Source organism: Camelina sativa, chromosome 7, assembly GCF_000633955.1.
Source record: "Camelina sativa cultivar DH55 chromosome 7, Cs, whole genome shotgun sequence".
Lineage (NCBI taxonomy): Eukaryota > Viridiplantae > Streptophyta > Magnoliopsida > Brassicales > Brassicaceae > Camelina > Camelina sativa.
Genome location: NC_025691.1, coordinates 22,660,662 through 22,678,403, shown reverse-complemented (window position 1 = coordinate 22,678,403; position 17,742 = coordinate 22,660,662). Strand labels below are relative to the sequence as shown.

Here is a 17,742-nt window from a genome sequence, read left to right as displayed (position 1 = left end):
AAAAAAAAAAAAAAAAAAAAAAAAGAAAACTGAAAATTAGTGGAACGGTTCACGCATTGATTATTTGTATTCAGTAAATAATCTTAACTATTTGCGATTTTGTCTAAATTATGACCCGGGGTTTTAATACAATGGAGATAAAGTTGGTTATTTTTTTTTTGTCTATGTCTAAAACTATATGATGCACAATTTTCAATTTTCCGTTACTATATGGCTTTTCTTGGTAGCATGATTTAAAAAAAAAAAATATTTACCATTGATGATGAGTAAGAAATCTTTGTTAAAACAATAATTACTAACTAGATATCCTTAAAATATTTATTATTTTGAGAAAGTTATATATACAAAAAAAATCCAGTTTTCTTTTTATTGTTGTTGAGAAAAAGTAAGAATCTATTAGTATAAAGTAATTTTTTTTGTTGTATATACACAAAGTAAATAAAAATGCCTAAAATTATACAGCTAAATCAATCTCATTATTTCTTTTTAAATGGTAAGAAATCTTTACTTGTTTAAAATACAATTAAAAATTGACTAAATGAGCAAGTAAAACTTGGGAAAAAGAGAAAAGAGAAAATATAAATAAAATAATAAAAAGAAGAAAGAATAGAAGAAAAGAAAATGAGATCAGCAAAATCCCAATAAAAAAGTTAAATTTTGTCATTATACTACAAGGGTGAGAGAGAGAGAACTTGGCCGGAGAAAGTGGATAAAGTTTTCTTTCTTTTTTTTTTTATTATTTATCCAAACCTCCGTGTATTAACCCTTACCGGCGATATATAAATCAACCGGAACTCAAAGAAAGAGAGAGAGAGAGAGAGAGTTAGTTGTATAGACCAAACAAAAAGAAGAAGAAGAAGAAGGTTGGTTCGGTCCTCTCTCTCTCTTTTTCTCTCTCTCTCTCGGAGTATGGTGAGAGTACAACTTAGCAGTAATGGGGAGAGCAAGAGACTTTAAAACCCTCTCTGTTTCTCTCTCTCTTTCTTGAATTTTTTTTCTTTTTTTTTTTCCTCTGTCATCAAAAACAAACATCATTTAAAACCCCATCAGTTACGCCAATTTCGACAGGTTGGGAGAGAGAAAGAGAGAGAGGGTTTTTTGCGAATCTGTGTAATGAATGTTGAAGAAGCAACAAAAAGGGTTGGGAGAGCACTAATGGTGGCGGCTTAGGTGAGAGTGAAAGTCTTATTAGAGAGAGAGAGAGAGATCACTTTCTCTTTCTCTTTCTAGGGTGGCTCCTGTGTAGAAAGAACTAAGAGACGAGACATTATTACGGCTACAAAGAACCCATTTTTATTTTTAGTTTCCTCCCTAAATATCTTTTTAGTTGAAATTTTGGGGTTTGTGGATTTGTCGAAATTCCATTTTTGAAATCAATTTGTTGCCTAAACCGAACCTTTTCCCCTCCCGAAATCATCGCCTTTGCATCTTCTCTTTCAGATTCTCTTCCGTTTCGTTTTTCTTTTCATCTCTCTCTTGGGTGGGTGCATAAAAAGTTTGAACCTTTTTTTTTTGTGTTTCTCTGTTTGGGGGGGTTGTGTTAATGGCGACAGTGGTGTAAATGGTCCATTAGTAGTTTGTGGTTGGGTGAAAGTAAAGAGAACAAGTTTGTTAGCCTTATTAGAGATTAAAGAGTGTTTTATTACCGCTTTGTCTCTCGGCGTATATTAAAAAAAAACAAAGATGAGTTTTGTCGTCGGCGTCGGCGGAAGTGGGAGTGGAAGCGGCGGTGACGGTGGTGGTAGCCAACATCACGACGGCTCTGAAACTGATAGGAAGAAGAAACGTTATCATCGTCATACCGCTCAACAGATTCAACGCCTTGAATCGTACTACAATCTCCTTTTTTTTTTTTTTGTGTTTCTTGGTGAAATTATCTTTGTTCTGTTTTTGTAATCGTTGAATTATCGAAATTGTAGGAGTTTCAAGGAGTGTCCTCATCCTGATGAGAAGCAGAGGAATCAACTTAGCAGAGAATTGGGTTTGGCTCCTAGACAAATCAAGTTCTGGTTTCAGAACAGAAGAACTCAGCTTAAGGTTTTGTCTCTCTCTCTCTCTCACGCTCTCTTGAGTTTTGAAATGTAGTTCTGAATATGAAAGAAAGGATTTTGATTTTGGTTGTGGTAATGTTTTCCGTAGGCGCAACATGAGAGAGCTGATAACAGTGCACTAAAGGCAGAGAATGATAAGATTCGTTGCGAAAACATAGCCATTAGAGAAGCTCTCAAGCATGCTATATGCCCTAACTGTGGTGGTCCTCCTGTTAGTGAAGATCCTTACTTTGATGAACAAAAGCTTCGGATTGAAAATGCACATCTTAGAGAAGAGGTGAGTTTTGTTTTCTGCAGTTTTCATCGATATTAGCTTGATTCATAAACATCAGTTGATTGTAAAAAAATTTGATCTTTTGCACAGCTTGAAAGAATGTCCACCATTGCATCAAAGTACATGGGAAGACCTATATCCCAACTCTCGACATTACATCCAATGCACATCTCACCGTTGGATTTGTCAATGACTAGTTTAACTGGTTGTGGACCTTGTGGTCATGGTCCTTCACTTGATTTTGATCTTCTTCCAGGAAGTTCTATGTCTGTTAGTGGTCATAATAATCTTCAATCTCAGCCTAACTTGGCTATATCAGACATGGATAAGCCTCTTATGACCGACATTGCTTTGACTGCAATGGAAGAATTGCTTAGGCTTCTTCACACAAATGAACCACTGTGGACCAAAACAGATGGCTCCAGAGACATTCTTAATCTTGGAAGCTATGATAACATTTTTCCAAGATCAAGTAACAGAGGGAAGAACCATAACTTTCGAGTCGAGGCATCTAGGTCTTCTGGAATTGTTTTCATGAATGCTATGGCCCTTGTCGACATGTTCATGGATTGTGTAAGTAGCTGATACATCTCCAACATTATGTTTTTCACTATCGGTTGCAGCATTTCTGATTAAGTTTCTCTTTTTTAATCAGGTCAAGTGTGCAGAACTCTTTCCCTCAATCATTGCAGCTTCTAAAACACTTGCAGTGATCTCTTCAGGAATGGGAGGTACCCATGAGGGTGCATTACATTTGGTAAATTGATAGTAACTCTACTTGCTTTCTGATGCATCAAAAAGGATTCAGATTTCTTCATATATAATAATGACTTTGTTTTGGCTATATAGTTGTATGAAGAAATGGAAGTGCTTTCGCCATTGGTAGCAACACGTGAAATCTGCGAGCTACGGTATTGTCAGCAGATTGAACAAGGAAGCTGGATAGTTGTAAATGTCTCATATGATCTTCCTCAGTTTGTTTCTCACTCTCAGTCCTTTAGATTTCCATCTGGATGCTTGATTCAGGACATGTCCAATGGATACTCCAAGGTTAACACGTCTTTCTTCTTAATCCCTTCTGTCTACTAAGTTATGTTTTCATGTTAGGATATCCCCAAACTGATGAAGTATAAAACAGGTTACTTGGGTTGAACATATTGAAACCGAAGAAAAAGAACCAATTCATGAGCTATACAGAGAGATGATTCATGATGGGATTGCGTTTGGAGCTGAACGTTGGCTTACTACTCTCCAGAGAATGTGTGAAAGATTCGCGTCTCTATCAGTACCAGCATCTTCATCCCGTGATCTCGGTGGAGGTGAAAACATTGAATAGACATTAGTGTGCATTGCTAAATCTCTTTATAAGTCCATGTAATAATTTTTTTAGCAACGTTTTTAGTGATTCCATCGCCGGAAGGGAAGAGAAGCATGATGAGACTTGCTCAGAGAATGATTAGCAACTACTGTTTAAGTGTAAGCAGATCCAACAACACACGCTCAACCGTTGTTTCTGAACTGAACGAAGTTGGAGTCCGTGTGACTGCACATAAGAGCCCTGAACCAAATGGCACAGTTCTCTGTGCAGCCACCACCTTCTGGCTTCCCAATTCTCCTCAAAATGTCTTCAATTTCCTCAAAGATGAAAGAACCCGTCCTCAGGTAACAAAAACAACACACTACCCAAAAGCTTCATAAGTAAAGAATCATCTAAAGTGTTTAAAATGTTTCTTTGTTGGTGGTTTGTATTAGTGGGATGTTCTTTCAAACGGTAACTCGGTGCATGAAGTTGCTCACATCTCAAACGGATCACATCCTGGTAACTGCATATCGGTGCTACGCGTAAGTCTCCTACTAAGTGATACAATTGTTTCCTCACATTTCAAGGTTTCTATGTAATGAAGTTTGCTTTTTTATTCTATTAGGCATCCAATGCATCACAAAGCAACAACATGCTAATTCTACAAGAAAGCTCAACAGACTCATCAGGAGCACTTGTGGTCTACAGTCCAGTGGATTTAGCAGCGTTAAACATAGCAATGAGTGCTGAAGATCCTTCATACATCCCGCTCTTGTCCTCAGGTTTCGCAATCTCACCAGATGGAAATGGCTCGACGTCTGAGCAAGGAGGAGGAGCATCGACGAGCTCAGGACGGTCATCATCAAATTCAAGCGGTTCGTTGATAACAGTAGGGTTTCAGATAATGGTAAGCAACTTACCGTCGGCAAAACTGAATATGGAGTCGGTGGAAACGGTTAATAACCTCATTGGAACTACTGTCCACCAAATTAAAACCGCCTTGAGCGGACCTACAGCTTGACACAAAATTAAAAGCTCTTCCTCTTTCTTCCGGGTGTCTCTATCTCTTCAATGATCAGAGAAGGGAATTAACTCTTCTTTTGCCTTCAATGCCAGAGAGAGAGAGAAGAAGCTCATTAACTCCAATTGTTCTGCTGCTTCTGTTGGTGCTGTTCCGTTCGTGGACAAACCTCATTAAACAACTTCTGTAAGAAAAAGAAAACAACAGCTGGATTCTTCTCTCTTCTTCATTTGCTTTTTTGTTTTTTTTTTGGGTTTTCTTTTTCTTGGTGGTGGTTATGAGATTTTTAGGGTCTTTTTTTTTTTAATTGTTTTTTATGCTTAGAAACTGGAAGTCAAGAACGCACCATGCAACTTTGACTTTCTTTGTATGGTTCGGGCATTGACTTCTGTTGCAAAGTTTTTTTTGTCCCTTTTTTATAATTGAAAGTGTTAAACTTTGTTCATTTATCCCATTAATGATCTATGGCTCTGCTTAATGATCCAAGAGTGTGTGTTTGTGTGTGTATGAATTATGAATTGATCTGAATGTTGTGTTGTTATGGGTGGAGATGGAGAGAGAGGTTAGGTGATGAAATCTGACAAGTTGATGACTTTTTTGAAAGTTAGAAAGAGAAGAACGAAAGAAGAAAACAAGAAAGAATTATAAATGCGATTTCTTTTGGTTGGTTCGCTGTGAAAGGAAATTGTTATCGTACGGACCATTAATAAAAAAAACCCCATAACTCTCACGTTGGATCCAAAATCTAATAATACAACTTTATGATCCCTCAAAACATATGGTGAAGAATCATGTCACGTCCCAAAATCTCCCTTTTGGACCCAAAACAATATATAGAGATCGAACGTGCGGCTCATTTGTTTTTATCATTTATCAATATATATTTCTTTCAAAAAGTTTAATGGTTTTACACTTTTGATTTGATTTGGGATGTAGTTGTGACTGGTGAGCCCCTTTCTCCTTATCAAACGTTCGGTTTTTGCTGTTGATAATAGTCTCTTTATATAGGGTTGATCCATGTATAGATATCGTAATAATGTATCAAATCAATATATATATAGTAAAGGTACTTTCTATCAAAATTAGGTTGTCCATGCCATGATGCCACTACAAGGACTACTTCACGTTACCACCAGTCTACTAGACACCTCTTATTCGAAGTATTTCAGAAAGAAAATAAACGAACAGATTATTATGGCATTTACTGTGAATTACTGAAGTAATGACTAGATTGTTAATTAAATCGATAGTTATGGGACTTAACTTTAAGGCTACAATGATGAAAAAAAAATCATAAATGACTTATAAAATTTTGAAATTAAATAGATATATTAAAAAAGTAACTGGGATATATGAAATAAATGACTTACTGGTGTGTAATGTGTTGCAACATAACATGTTTTCTATTAATTTTTGAAGAATTAGAAGGTCATTAACACAGATAAAATGCAAAATAAGTAATGGGCTAGAATATAGGCCCAAAACATTGGTTCATTGTAAAACCCAATGTAGAAGACAAAAGAAAAACCAACAAGAGACGGACGATCTTGCTGGAGAAGAAGCATACCAATTTCATCCTTCTTCGATCGTCATCTTCGTCTCTCTACTCCTAGAAAACGTAGGAACCCTAATCTCCTGAGATATTCTCACTGTTCATTAGTAGCAGAGACGAAGAATTAGATTACGGGATTTGAAGATCGAAGTAGAAACCGAAGACGATGGCAGGGAGAGAAGTTCGAGAATACACAAATCTGTCTGACCCTAAAGGTCTGACCTTTGATTGAATTTGGTTTCTGGGTATGTTTCATTGTAGGTTTCTCGAGAAACCCTTTTGAGTTTTGAGCTATGTGTTCTTTTTTTTTTGGGACTCTTCGTTGCAGATAAGAAATTAGGGAAGGGTAAGATTGATGATGAAGACGTCACATTCCAACGGATGGTTGCAAAGGTTAGCTCGTCGCCCTCTCCTCTAATACTTACCGAATCTTTCTTTTGAGAAATCTTTACTCTGCACAAATTGTAGGGTGAGAGCTTATCTCGCCATAGAAACTGAGTTCAATTCGTTTAAGCTCGTGGTTCTTTTGTTTCAGTAGCATTGAGTCAATATGTGCTTTTTACTGATTGTTTTGGTATAGCTATTAGTGAAGTTGTATAGATAGACATCTTTGTTAGCATTATTGGATATTGATGTGTTGTGAAGTGATTCTTGTGTTCGATTCTTTTTTTTGGGACGCGACTTTTTCTGATAACATGCCCCGGCAGGGATAACGGCCCCGCCACATTTTTCTGGTTGTTGCATTCAGATGCAAGAGGTTGCTGGTGAACGTGGAGGATATCTTCATGGGCGAGGCGGTACCAATCTCTCTCGCATTTTTCTCTCATTCTTTATAGTTGTTTCATGGCCATAATTCTTGAGTTTCTTGTAGCTTTAGACAGCGACGATTTACTTTATCTGAAAGAACAGATGGAAGCAGAGGAGGATGCTGAACGCCTTCTGAAACGAACTGAGAAACGGGCTTTTGCTGCCTTTAAAATATCCTTTTGATCACTGTGCCACCAGGGTTAAGTTATTGATATATATATGTCTGCCTAAACGTCTTTTAGATTTTTCTTGACCATATATTACAAAGCTGCAACCCAAGCTGATTCATCTCCAGCATCTGTTCCCTTGCCCCTTCGTGTTGAGCCCAAACCAAAGAGTGGTATCAGGTGACAAATCCCTCCCTTCCTTATTCAGACCATAAAATGTATTTTCACTCGGCAACCAACTGTTGTAGTTTTACAATGTGTTAGGCAGCAAGATTTGCTGAAAAAAGTTGTTGAGGTTAAACCTAAACGTCCAAAAGTCTCGGCAGCGTCAAGCCCAAGCTTATCTCCCCCTGTTAGAAGTGATAAAGGTCCAACGGTTCAGGGAGATAGGCAGAAAGAAGAAGCCAAGACAATGTTGAAGAAACCGGACAGACCAGAGGAGCAACCTGGCACAGACAGAAATGACGGTAAAGCAACCGAAAGCAATGGGCAAGGTCAAAATGCTTTGAAAGGCTTGTTGGGGTTAGCGTATGAGAGTTCAGATGAAGAAGACTGAGGACTGATGAACACTGAATAGGGTTTCTATCTTCTTTTAGTCTTCTCGTGTTTTGTTTTATCGTCTCCAAGTTGTTGGTATCGTCTCAAATCTTACAAGAGTTTAGCTTTAGGATTCAATACAGCTTTTGCCATCTAGCCCTGCACTTGTTGTAATTGTGAAAACCAAATGGGTTTGTTGAAGTTTGAAGAAGAGAATCTAATGAAGATGATTTCTAAAAGCATACGAGTTGTTGTTAGGTGTTCTTGGGTTTTACTATTGTTTAAATCTATAGAGCACTTGGATCTCAACAACTTTGCAGCACTATTATACGAATTTTGGGGTTATTTTACAGGGTATATACATCAATACAGAGATATACAGAGGTGGAGATTGTTGGTTCATTATTGATTCCGAGGAGCGTTGTCCCGTCTGTTCAACTGGATTTTGAAGCCATTCACTAGACGAGCTGAAGGGAAGAAGGAGATACGATCTTCCTTAAGTTGTGTCCACCTAAAAGATGCAACAAGAATGAATCAACTTTGGATTCAGACAAATCAAACCCCAGAAAGAAAACAGTTACTGACCTGTATGTGGTGATGAAGTAATGTAGAAAGAGGGCGATCTGAAGACGAGCCAGTTCTGCTCCTGGACAAAACCTAGTTCCTCCACCAAATGGGCAATAGAAAGGGCTCGTTCTCCAGTTCCTCTTTTGCTGCATTCACATCAATGAGTGTTAACTTCCAAAATGATACAAGGTTTAGATAGTAATACTTCAATGTCAAACACAAAGTAAAACCTGAGTTTCAGGGTCAAGCCATCTCCATGGATTGAAGGAGAGACTTTCCTTGTAATAGCTCTCGTCTAGGTGTACTGCCGACAGAAACGGAACCACGAAGCATCCCTTGGGAATAACATAATCTGCATAGGAGCCGGAAAGAGTTGATTTTTAGATCATGTTTCTACCTATATATACCGATAATCAAAGATGCTATTGCCTACCTTGGTATGAGACATCTTCTTTTGCCTCTCTCATTAGCCAGATTGCAATTCCCCCAAGTCTGAGTGTTTCATCTATTACCTGTTGAGAAATCAAGAACGATTTTAGTGAAGCTTAGTACCATCTGAGATCAGAAGCAGACCAGCTTCTTGAGCATCTTGATTTACTTACGCATTGAGTGAAGTCCATTGTCTTGTAATCTTGCCATGTTAGCATTCCACCTGCGAGCCTATCGTGTTCCTCCTGCTCATTTTGCAGAATGTTTTAGAAGGTAAATATAACCGAGAACCAAAAGGAACTAATCTGTTATCATTGAAGATGGTTTATACGTACCAGGAGTTGGGTCATGGCTTTAGGACAATGAGTGAGGAAGTAAACTGCAAACAACATTGTTTTCGCGGTGGTTTCATTTCCAGCAAAGAGAAGATTGATGATGAAATCTGCCATGGATTCGTTTGGTAAGCTTTCTTCTTCAAGCAATCTTCCAAGTACACCATTACCAGCAGTATCTGATGTTGCTTTGTTCTGCAGCCGCTTCCCTATTGTCTTGTTTATCTTTCTTATGATCTCCTTTCGTGCCTGAACAAGAAACATACAAAATCTCAAGCTCCAAAGCGACAAATCAACCATTGACTCAATGTTTTATTTTGGTTTATTTGAAACTTACTTTCATTGCTTTGTGGTATGTGAAACCAGGCAAGTCTATAGGAACAGAGAGACATCCATCAACAAAATCAGAGAAAAGCTGAGACATTTCATTGACTTCTGATTCGCTCGACACACCAAGAAGTTGGTTAACCATAAGATGAATCGCAACCTGAAACACATAACCTAACAAAGCTCAGAAATCAAGAAATTTCATAAAGGTTTCTTCTTCTTACCCTTCATATTCAATCACTTGCCTTTCTGCAGAGATCTTGGAGAAGCACGACTTCACCGTCCTTGAAATTACTCAATGTCTGAAGCATCACCACGGGAATATCCTCAAGAAAATGAGTCTTGAGCTGGTCATGACGCATCATGCTCGATGCAATTGAGTGAAGGCGTCTCTGCTGATCACCATGCACCGTGATCACTCCATCTTTCCCGACCAAATCCCTGAAAGACTTTGGATAACTCGACTGAAACAGCTTGCCTTCGTTCTGCATTATGAACCGGTTAAACGCCGGGTCTGCTGAAACCACTGCCCATTTCCCGAACAAGCTACACGAAAATATCCTCCCATACCTGACTCAACAAAACAACTACAGTCAGACCTCTTGAGTGCTAATCTAAAAACAGAACATAACAAAACAGAGCATAGCATTCATGAAAGATCAACAAGAAGATATATTTTTTTTATAAATGTTTTCCGGAGAAAAGAAAGAACTTTTTAATTTGTTGATCGACGAAGCTGGAGGGATGAGAACCGGAGACGGCGTTGAGCCAAGCGAAGGTGTCTCCGATTAAAGGCCATCCTCTGCTTCCCGGAGGCAGCGTGTAAGGCTCTCTTCTCTTTCGTCTCGCTATTCCCGCGAGGAAGAAGATGATGATGAAGGCAAGAAATGTGTTTGACGCAGCAGCAGAGAGAAACCAATAGGATTCTCCTGAAAATTCCGCCATTAAAATTAAAACCCCTTGTTTCTTCTGTCTCGGTGTGTGTGGAGAGTTCGTGGAGAGTTTTATATATAGGTTTTTACAGCTAAGACTGCAGAACAAGTAAGCAGCGACTGAGGAAAAAAAATTGAAAAAATAAACTAAAAGGAGGTGATAATGTTAAGCATTATTAAAAAAAGAGAGTCGTCGTTGTAGTGTTGCGAAGGTTGCTTTGACCTCAAGTAGACTTTTTTGGTTAACGTGACGGTGAAGGAATCATGAGGGTAAGGTCAAACTTTATAGAGCCACTAAAAAACGAGTCAAAAAAGTATGGTTCGGACTTAGGAGCCACCTAATGGCTAAATAATGCTTCTGATAGGGCTCGATATCACATAAGTGCCACGACGAGACTTCGTGAGCCGCATCAAAAACCACGCGTTTTATAAAGCATATAAATGGTCTTGGGGTTTTTAATTACAACCTATATTAGTATATTGCAAAAAAACATTTAAAAAGTGTTACATGTTTCTTTTTTCCTTGACTTATAGACCAAAAAAATTGCGTAGTATGCGTGTGAAGGAAATGTAAGAAATGATTATTATAACACAATTGGCATCACGGAGCCAGTAGAAGCCAGCTAAGACAATCTTGGCCTCTAGGGAAAAGCCTCCGAGTCTATCGGAGACTCCTGACTTGTTGCTTAATCATACTGTTACACGCTTCACTGTCTACACTTCACACACCCAATGGCCAATGCTATTATTGTGTTTATAATATAGACTATACAGTTTTTAAGTTGAAGTTTTTTTTCTTTCTAAGCATGTTAATATCATTAATAAATGAAAGTTGAGGTTTACAACCTAAGGAAAGTAGCCAAGGCAAAAAAAGAAAAAACAATGCTATAGTAGAATTAGGAACAATTTGAGGGTGTTAGCGGATCCATAAAAGCATAAGCTTACGCCAACGTTTTCTATGCCTTCTTGCGGTGATAATGTTGCGGAGTTCACGATCAATCCACTTGAAGACTACTTGTGACGATAGGCGCACGGAGTTGTGATGAACGTTGTTTCGTTGATGCCATATGTTGTAAACTACCACTTGTACTGCGAGCTTCCGGAGGAGAGTTGGTGCTGGAGTAGAGGAAAGCCGAGTCCAGGAGACCAATTCTGCCCATGAGCTGAATAGACGTTGTCGGGGACATAGTCTTGCGAAGACCATGGTCCAGAGTTGGGAGGAGAACTCACAAGCCAGAAAGAGATGGTCGCGGGATTCCGTGGCAAAAGTGCAGAGACAACATTTAAAGGATTAAATCTGTCCCCAAGAAGCAGGCCTTTGTCGCGTAGGCAGACTGTCGAGATGTGTGACCCACATCTGGAAGGCCTGTTTAGGGATAACCCCTTTGAACCAGACAGATGCAGCCCAATCATGTTCAGCATCGCGAGGTCTTAAGGCTTCCAAGGTCCTGGCTGAAGAGAAGCCGTGACACTGTACGTCACCAACAAACCACATATAAGAATCGTCAGGCAGATCCCTGGACGGAGCAGGTTGGGAGTTCAGAATGTCTAGAATGGCCATATCTGGCTGGTGTCTCGATAAGGGAAGTCTCCATCCAGAGGCATTGTGAGCTTCCGTCACTTTAGCGGTTAGTGGGATGATTAAGGGTCTAGCACCGAAGTCTCCCATTCTTTTGATCAACGGGCCCTGACCTGTCCAGTTGTCATGCCAGAAGGAGGTTTTCAATCCATTCCCAACATTTCTTCTCACAAATTGTTCAGCTAGGGGCCTTAAATGCGAAGCATTTTCCATGTCCAGGGATCATTTGGCGATGCAACAACGTCCCAGAATGATTTGTTCCTAATATGATAGTGTCGGTGCCAGTTTGCCCACAGAGAGACATTCTGGTCAAAGAGCAGCCATACCAGCCTCAAGCAGAGAGTTTTATTCCAATCAACCAGACTCCTCAAGCCCAGGCCACCTTCAGCTTTAGGTAAGCATAAGGAGGCCCACGATACCTTTGCACTTTTGCCCTCATCAATGTTTCCAAACCAAAGATATCTAGAATAAAGGCTTTCGATTTTCTTTAAGCAACCTTTTGGTAGAATGAAAGTGGTCATCCAGAAGTTAATGGTCCCATAGATAAATGAGGATATGAGTTGAACCCGACCCGCAAATGATAAAGATTTGGTCGACCAAGACCTGAATCTTTTTGAAATTTTCTTTAAGAGCGGTTCATATTCAGCAATGCGGAGTTTCCTGGACATAAGTGGAAGGCCTAAATACCTGATTGGTAGGGTGCCCGTAGGAAAACCATAAGCAGCCATTGTGTCGCACTCTGAAAACTCTACACCTGCATGGAATAATTGGCTTTTGTCTTTGTTCACTCTTAAACCAGACCATGAAGCAAAATCATCGAGGGTTTCACAAAGACCACGCAAGGAGGAGCTCCCCCATTAAAGAAGATCATGACATCATCTTCAAACATTAGGTGGGATAGAGAGAGGTCTGAAGCATTCGGGTGGTAACGAATGTACCTTGAGGCAAACCTAGAGTGCAACAGCTTAGAAAAGACTTCCATTGCTAAAACAAAGAGGTAAGGAGACAGAGGGTCTCCTTGCCTTAAGCATTTTGAACTTTTGAAATAGCCTCTGTTAGTACCATTGATAGAAACCGTGAACATTGGAGTGGAGAAACACTGATAGACCCAATTGATGAAGCGCTCAGGCATGGCAAGGGCTCTCATAGCTCCTAAGATGAAGTCCCATCTGACGGAATCAAAAGCTTTCCTTAAATCAACTTTTAACATCGTGCGGGGCGAGATTTTTTTCCAGTTATACCCGTGAACCATTTCAGTAGCAAGCAGAACATTTTCGGTAAGCAATCTTCCTGGCAAATACGCAGACTGGGAAGAGGATATGACAGTTGACAGCAAAGTCTGGAACCTGGAGGTTTTCAGTTTGGCAATAACCTTGTACAGCATGTTCAAGCATGAAATAGGCCTGAAATCAGAGGTGGTAGAGACATTATCTGACTTCGGAATGAGGACCAATGTGGTGGCGTTCCACTGCGGAAGTAACTTGCCTGATATGAAAAACACTCTAATGGCTGCAATAACTTCTGGACCAACCACACTCCATGATTCAATGAAGAACTCGACTGAGTAACCATCTGGGCCACTTGCTTTATTTCTGGGAAGCGAAAGAAATCCCGCCTTAATTTCCTCATCAGTGAACATCTTATCCAGGTCACGAACCTAAGAAGGCGAGCAACGATAAGAAAGCAAGAGGTTCATGTCACCCTGTTCCAGCGAGTATGGTTCTAGTTCACCTCCAAGTATGTCTGAGAAATAATCCACACAATGTTCTACGATCCCCTGTTGTGAATCAATCTGCACACCGTTTTCGTCATACAAGGTAGAAATTGTATTGATTGCCTTCCTTGCGTCAGCCATTCTGTGAAAATAACGGGTATTGCTATCCCCTTCTTTAAACCATGTCACCCTAAATCGTAGAAGGAAGAAGCTCTCTTCGGCAGAGGAGAGGATGTTGAATTTACGTTGAGCTTCTACTTCCTGAGTCGCATTGGCTAGAGAGGGATCTACAAGAGTCAAATTTTGACAGCTCAAGAGAAAATCATGGGCTTCGTTAGTGCGCTTCTCAAGATCAGAATAATTGGTCCTACTGAACTCCTTTATTGGCTTTTTCAAGGCTTTGAGCTTCTTGGAGACACAATACATAGTTGAGCCTGACACGTTCAAAGAATACCAATACTCTCTAACCAGGTTCAGGAAATCTGCATTTTGGAAGAGGAAGTTGAAGAACTTAAATGGCCTTTTCATTTTAGGTGTAGATTCGTCTAAGACAACACCACAAGAGGCATGGTCCGAGAAGTCTGGATCTCCAAAAATGGCAGAAGATGAAGGATAAAGAGAACACCAACTATCTTTTACCAGAATACGATCAAGTTTCTTTGCAACCGGTCTAGATATACTCTTGTTCCACCAAGTAAACGTGTTGTCCTTGTATTTTAGGTCAGATAGCTCTGCTTCTAGGAGGCAAGATCTGAAAGCTCTTGTTCTTCTTTCAACGTTTGGAGAGGAATTTGCCGAGTGCTCATGAGGATGAAGCACTTGGTTAAAGTCTCCCATCACTATCCAGGGATTATTCAACACAATAGAGGAAGCGCCCAACTCCATAATTTCATTCCATAGCTCAAACCTTTTGTCCTCCTCATTTGCTGCATACACCACGGAGACAACTATCCAAGATTGAGAATGAGGTAAGAGAACCTCACATGTTATCATTTGCAAGGATTTGTCAACAAACACCACTTGAACGCTAGGATCCCAAACCACCCAAATCTTTCCTAATTCTGAAAACTCATAGTTTTCCTCAAAAGACCAGCCAGGCAAAAAAGTACTAATAAACTTCTTATCCTTCGGCTGTTTAACATGCGTCTCTATTATACCACCAAAAATAGGTCTATTTACCTTATACCATTTTTTAAAACCGCTCATGTGGCTTGATATATTAAAACCACAGACGTTCCAACAAAAAAGAGGCGTATACATATTAGAGAGATTGTTTGAGGCTCTTGCCTCTCAGAATTTTCTGTTGTCACTTTGACAGCACTCTGATAAATCTCTCCTTGTCAGAATCAGTGGACAAAATATCTGACGAGTCCTCTTCAACCGCGTAATCCGAGTCGGACTCCACGCCAATTACCTTGGCACTGGTGGAGATAGAGGCACTACCTGTGAAGACGGGTTTGCTAGACTCACCGAGAGTCAACTCCTTACCCCCACCTGCTGATACACTCTTTGACTCAGCGAGCACAATGCTACCCGCACCTTCAGATACAAAGTTCTCCAAAGGTATATCGGTCGTTTGTGTCGCTTAGGGTTTCCAAACCTGCTCTAAAACTCGGTTGCTATTTAGCAGAACCCTATCCATCGGTTTATGAGCAGGGGTCTTAGACCTTCTCCGTCTCTGGTTTCTCCGCTGCTTAGGGGCATTTTCCCTTGACTTTGAACACGACTCAGGGTTGTGAGTGGTCGAGGAGCAGACATTGCAGGTGACTGGAGCAGTCCTGCAATGCTTTAAACTGTGGCCTATTTCCTTGCAATGTGCGCACACTAGAGGCATCCACGGGCTCGACACCAGAAACCGACATATCTCACCTGAGTCAAACTGAACATTGACTGCCTCCGGTAATGGTTTTCTAGGGTCTATGATGGACAAGACTTTAGCTACCTCAAGATTTGTCTTGTTCGCAGTAGATGGATGTAGACATTTTGGGTGCCCCACCAAGCTTGCGATACGCTCTAGACCCTCTTCATGAAAGAACTGAAACGGGACGTTCCGAAACTCGAGCCATATGGGTGCCGAGGAGAGTTCAGGCTTAGCTGGCACTAAACCGGGTTCCCATTTTGCCACAAACATAGTTTGGCCCTTAATCTGCCACAACCGTTGATTAAGAACCCTGTTTCTGGTAAATGAGTTTGGGATTCTGAATAAAAATGCATTGCCCTCCATCTTGGATACAGAGATGTCCCTATACTGCTTGCTCCAAATACCATTGATGATGTTGTGCAGTGTTCCTTGGGAAGGTGGGTCAGAATAGAATTGACCTAGTATGAAAAAGTCCCAAGACCTTTTGTTTCTCTCAATGACATCATTTGGGATTTTTACGCATAATTCGCCAGAAGGGAGCACAAAGCCAGGACCTTGCGTCGAGAGTTTCCTGGTGGAGCCCTTAACCATGTCCACCCACGTGTCAGCATCGTTGATTTTGTGGTAGAGTAGTAGCAGGCAAGGGCGATTCCGCCGTAGCCGAACCAGATGAAACCTTTCCCTGTGGAGTTGGAGGAATAATCATCAGAGAGGAGGTAAGTGCAGGCTTTATGTTTTCAATTGTTACCGATAAAACCTGAGTTGAAATGGCCAAGTCTGTCGCTGTGACAGTCGATTGGTCATAAGAAATAGATGGCAAACTGGAAGTTTGGTCTGTTACAACAGACGTCTCAACACCGGAGGCAGAGCCATCGACAATGGAGGTTTCAACAAGCGAAATAGATTTCAGATCTGTTTGAGGCACAACTCCCGAGACGTCGAGCGAAGGTAGATCTGGACTTGGAGGTTCCCAGGCAAACTCACCGGAGGGTTTGGCTACAGCGTGGGGAGCAGACGGGCACCCCTTGCTCTTATTAGAGGCGGAAGCACGCGAGTAGACAGCAGCAAACTTCGAGGAACCAGGGACAGCCCCACGGAGGGGCTTCTTCTTCTTCTTAGGCATCGGTTTCTAGAAGGGAAAAGAAAGGAAATGGAGGGAGAAAGGGGGAAGTTCTCGGCGAACGGCGTGAGGCCGAACTCCGGTGGCAAATCTCGATTTTGGCTAATCCCCTCAGACTATGTTGCTTCCGTGTTGAAAGGGTTTGGATTTATGTTGATGTTATTGGAATACAAATTTTTACGGACAGAACTTTTGAGGGACGATCTAATGAAGCCCATTATGTTTAACATTGCTAGTGAATACTGAATAGTGAATACTAGTGATAATTAGTAAGTACTGAGTTAGTTCATTCTTTATATTTGTTCAATTAGATATTTACCAATAAATAACCTAAATAAAACCAAAGTAAAACGGTTTTATTTGTAGAAACTCCATTCTACAAATTATAAATCAACTATTCACGTTTTGGCCTAATTGGTTAATTTATAATTTTACACCAAAACGATAAAAAAACAGTTTTATTTTATTCCAAATAAATTGTTTCTGAAAAATGTGAATTGTTAACTAGCAATATAATCTTATTATAAAAATGAACATATAAGAAAAAACAGCTTTATATCTATACAAAAATCTAAAATATAAACATTGCAAATAATTTACGAGAACAAAACTTCGGGGAATTTTCAAATTGTAGTAGTTATTGAATGACTTTATCATAAAAGTGATCATTATAGGACAAACACTAGTTAATGCAATAATACATGCTGATTGTTTACAAAATATTTTATAAAATTATAGTGGCCCAACAAATCATTATAGTTTATTTGTCCGAAAATGAAAGCTTCGGCAAGTTTCACGTTACACGGATAGGTAGTGCTGCAAATGTTGTTAATCATTATAGGACAAATACTAGGTAGTTTTATTGGGTCTGCGTCTTCCCATGTATTTGAGATACTTTATAAAAATCACAAATGAAAAGAATAAACTAAATATTGTGCCCATTTTTCTAGTTCGATATTGACATCTAGACACATTAAAAATGACTATGGGTGTAATTAAATGTCTCAATAGATGAGAAGGACTCAGAGGAAAATTTTCATTGTAGTCAAAAACTTTTGTTGTTTATAAGTGGGGAACTTTTCATTTTTGGAGTAGACTACAAATATTTTTTTTTGTTAAAAGGCATTCAAATTAAATTTGTAGAAAATACAAAGTTTTACAGGGCATAGCCC

At 39.8% G+C, this 17,742-nt stretch overlaps 5 protein-coding genes across 8 annotated transcripts; 2 read left to right on the top strand and 3 right to left on the bottom strand.

Moving 5' to 3' along the window:
• LOC104702034 (homeobox-leucine zipper protein HDG11-like) lies at positions 1,684–5,086 on the top strand. Its single transcript, XM_010417833.2, has 10 exons — positions 1,684–1,829; positions 1,920–2,037; positions 2,140–2,328; positions 2,416–2,898; positions 2,981–3,082; positions 3,175–3,375; positions 3,464–3,644; positions 3,728–3,987; positions 4,078–4,167; positions 4,251–5,086. Exons 1-10 carry the CDS (start codon positions 1,684–1,686, stop codon positions 4,644–4,646), a joined length of 2,166 nt encoding a protein of 721 aa, XP_010416135.1. The 3' UTR covers positions 4,647–5,086.
• LOC104702030 lies at positions 6,155–7,951 on the top strand. Of its 4 annotated transcripts, none has more exons than XM_010417831.2 (6): positions 6,155–6,413; positions 6,527–6,591; positions 6,947–6,995; positions 7,076–7,176; positions 7,270–7,352; positions 7,437–7,951. In XM_010417831.2, the coding sequence occupies exons 1-6, from the start codon at positions 6,365–6,367 to the stop codon at positions 7,726–7,728; spliced, it is 639 nt and encodes a 212-aa protein (XP_010416133.1). In that variant the 5' UTR covers positions 6,155–6,364; the 3' UTR covers positions 7,729–7,951. The 4 variants fall into 4 exon arrangements, with proteins under 4 accessions (XP_010416133.1, XP_010416132.1, XP_019083341.1 ...); XM_010417830.2 differs by having other exon boundaries at positions 6,159–6,413; positions 7,070–7,176; XM_019227796.1 differs by having other exon boundaries at positions 6,383–6,413; positions 6,906–6,995.
• LOC104702032 (abietadienol/abietadienal oxidase-like) lies at positions 8,015–10,384 on the bottom strand. The gene is made up of 9 exons (XM_019227794.1): positions 10,077–10,384; positions 9,610–9,934; positions 9,375–9,524; positions 9,041–9,286; positions 8,879–8,950; positions 8,710–8,788; positions 8,507–8,628; positions 8,295–8,422; positions 8,015–8,220 (listed from the first exon to the last, which is right to left on the bottom strand). Exons 1-9 carry the CDS (start codon positions 10,307–10,309, stop codon positions 8,112–8,114), a joined length of 1,464 nt encoding a protein of 487 aa, XP_019083339.1. The 5' UTR covers positions 10,310–10,384; the 3' UTR covers positions 8,015–8,111.
• Positions 11,110–11,510, bottom strand: LOC109125660. Its single transcript, XM_019227797.1, has one exon. It carries the CDS (start codon positions 11,498–11,500, stop codon positions 11,213–11,215), a length of 288 nt encoding a protein of 95 aa, XP_019083342.1. The 5' UTR covers positions 11,501–11,510; the 3' UTR covers positions 11,110–11,212.
• Positions 15,975–16,671, bottom strand: LOC104702033. The gene is made up of 2 exons (XM_010417832.2): positions 16,208–16,671; positions 15,975–16,132 (listed from the first exon to the last, which is right to left on the bottom strand). Exons 1-2 carry the CDS (start codon positions 16,571–16,573, stop codon positions 16,055–16,057), a joined length of 444 nt encoding a protein of 147 aa, XP_010416134.1. The 5' UTR covers positions 16,574–16,671; the 3' UTR covers positions 15,975–16,054.

Bases quoted from the DNA above. Each gene is read 5' to 3' on its own strand.
- LOC104702034 (XM_010417833.2), top strand. From the start codon at position 1,684: ATGAGTTTTGTCGTCGGCGTCGGCGGAAGTGGGAGTGGAAGCGGCGGT. The intron at 1,830-1,919 runs GTACTACAATCT...TCGAAATTGTAG, and splicing joins CAGATTCAACGCCTTGAATC to GAGTTTCAAGGAGTGTCCTC. The intron at 2,038-2,139 runs GTTTTGTCTCTC...TGTTTTCCGTAG, and splicing joins ACAGAAGAACTCAGCTTAAG to GCGCAACATGAGAGAGCTGA.
- LOC104702030 (XM_010417830.2), top strand. From the start codon at position 6,365: ATGGCAGGGAGAGAAGTTCGAGAATACACAAATCTGTCTGACCCTAAA. The intron at 6,414-6,526 runs GTCTGACCTTTG...TCTTCGTTGCAG, and splicing joins AAATCTGTCTGACCCTAAAG to ATAAGAAATTAGGGAAGGGT. The intron at 6,592-6,946 runs GTTAGCTCGTCG...TGTTGCATTCAG, and splicing joins TCCAACGGATGGTTGCAAAG to ATGCAAGAGGTTGCTGGTGA.
- LOC104702032 (XM_019227794.1), bottom strand. From the start codon at position 10,309: ATGGCGGAATTTTCAGGAGAATCCTATTGGTTTCTCTCTGCTGCTGCG. The intron at 9,525-9,609 runs GCAAGTGATTGA...TATGTGTTTCAG, and splicing joins TCCAAGATCTCTGCAGAAAG to GTTGCGATTCATCTTATGGT. The intron at 9,287-9,374 runs GTAAGTTTCAAA...TTTCTTGTTCAG, and splicing joins CATACCACAAAGCAATGAAA to GCACGAAAGGAGATCATAAG.
- LOC109125660 (XM_019227797.1), bottom strand. From the start codon at position 11,500: ATGGTCTTCGCAAGACTATGTCCCCGACAACGTCTATTCAGCTCATGG.
- LOC104702033 (XM_010417832.2), bottom strand. From the start codon at position 16,573: ATGCCTAAGAAGAAGAAGAAGCCCCTCCGTGGGGCTGTCCCTGGTTCC. The intron at 16,133-16,207 runs GTTTTATCGGTA...CCAACTCCACAG, and splicing joins ACTTGGCCATTTCAACTCAG to GGAAAGGTTTCATCTGGTTC.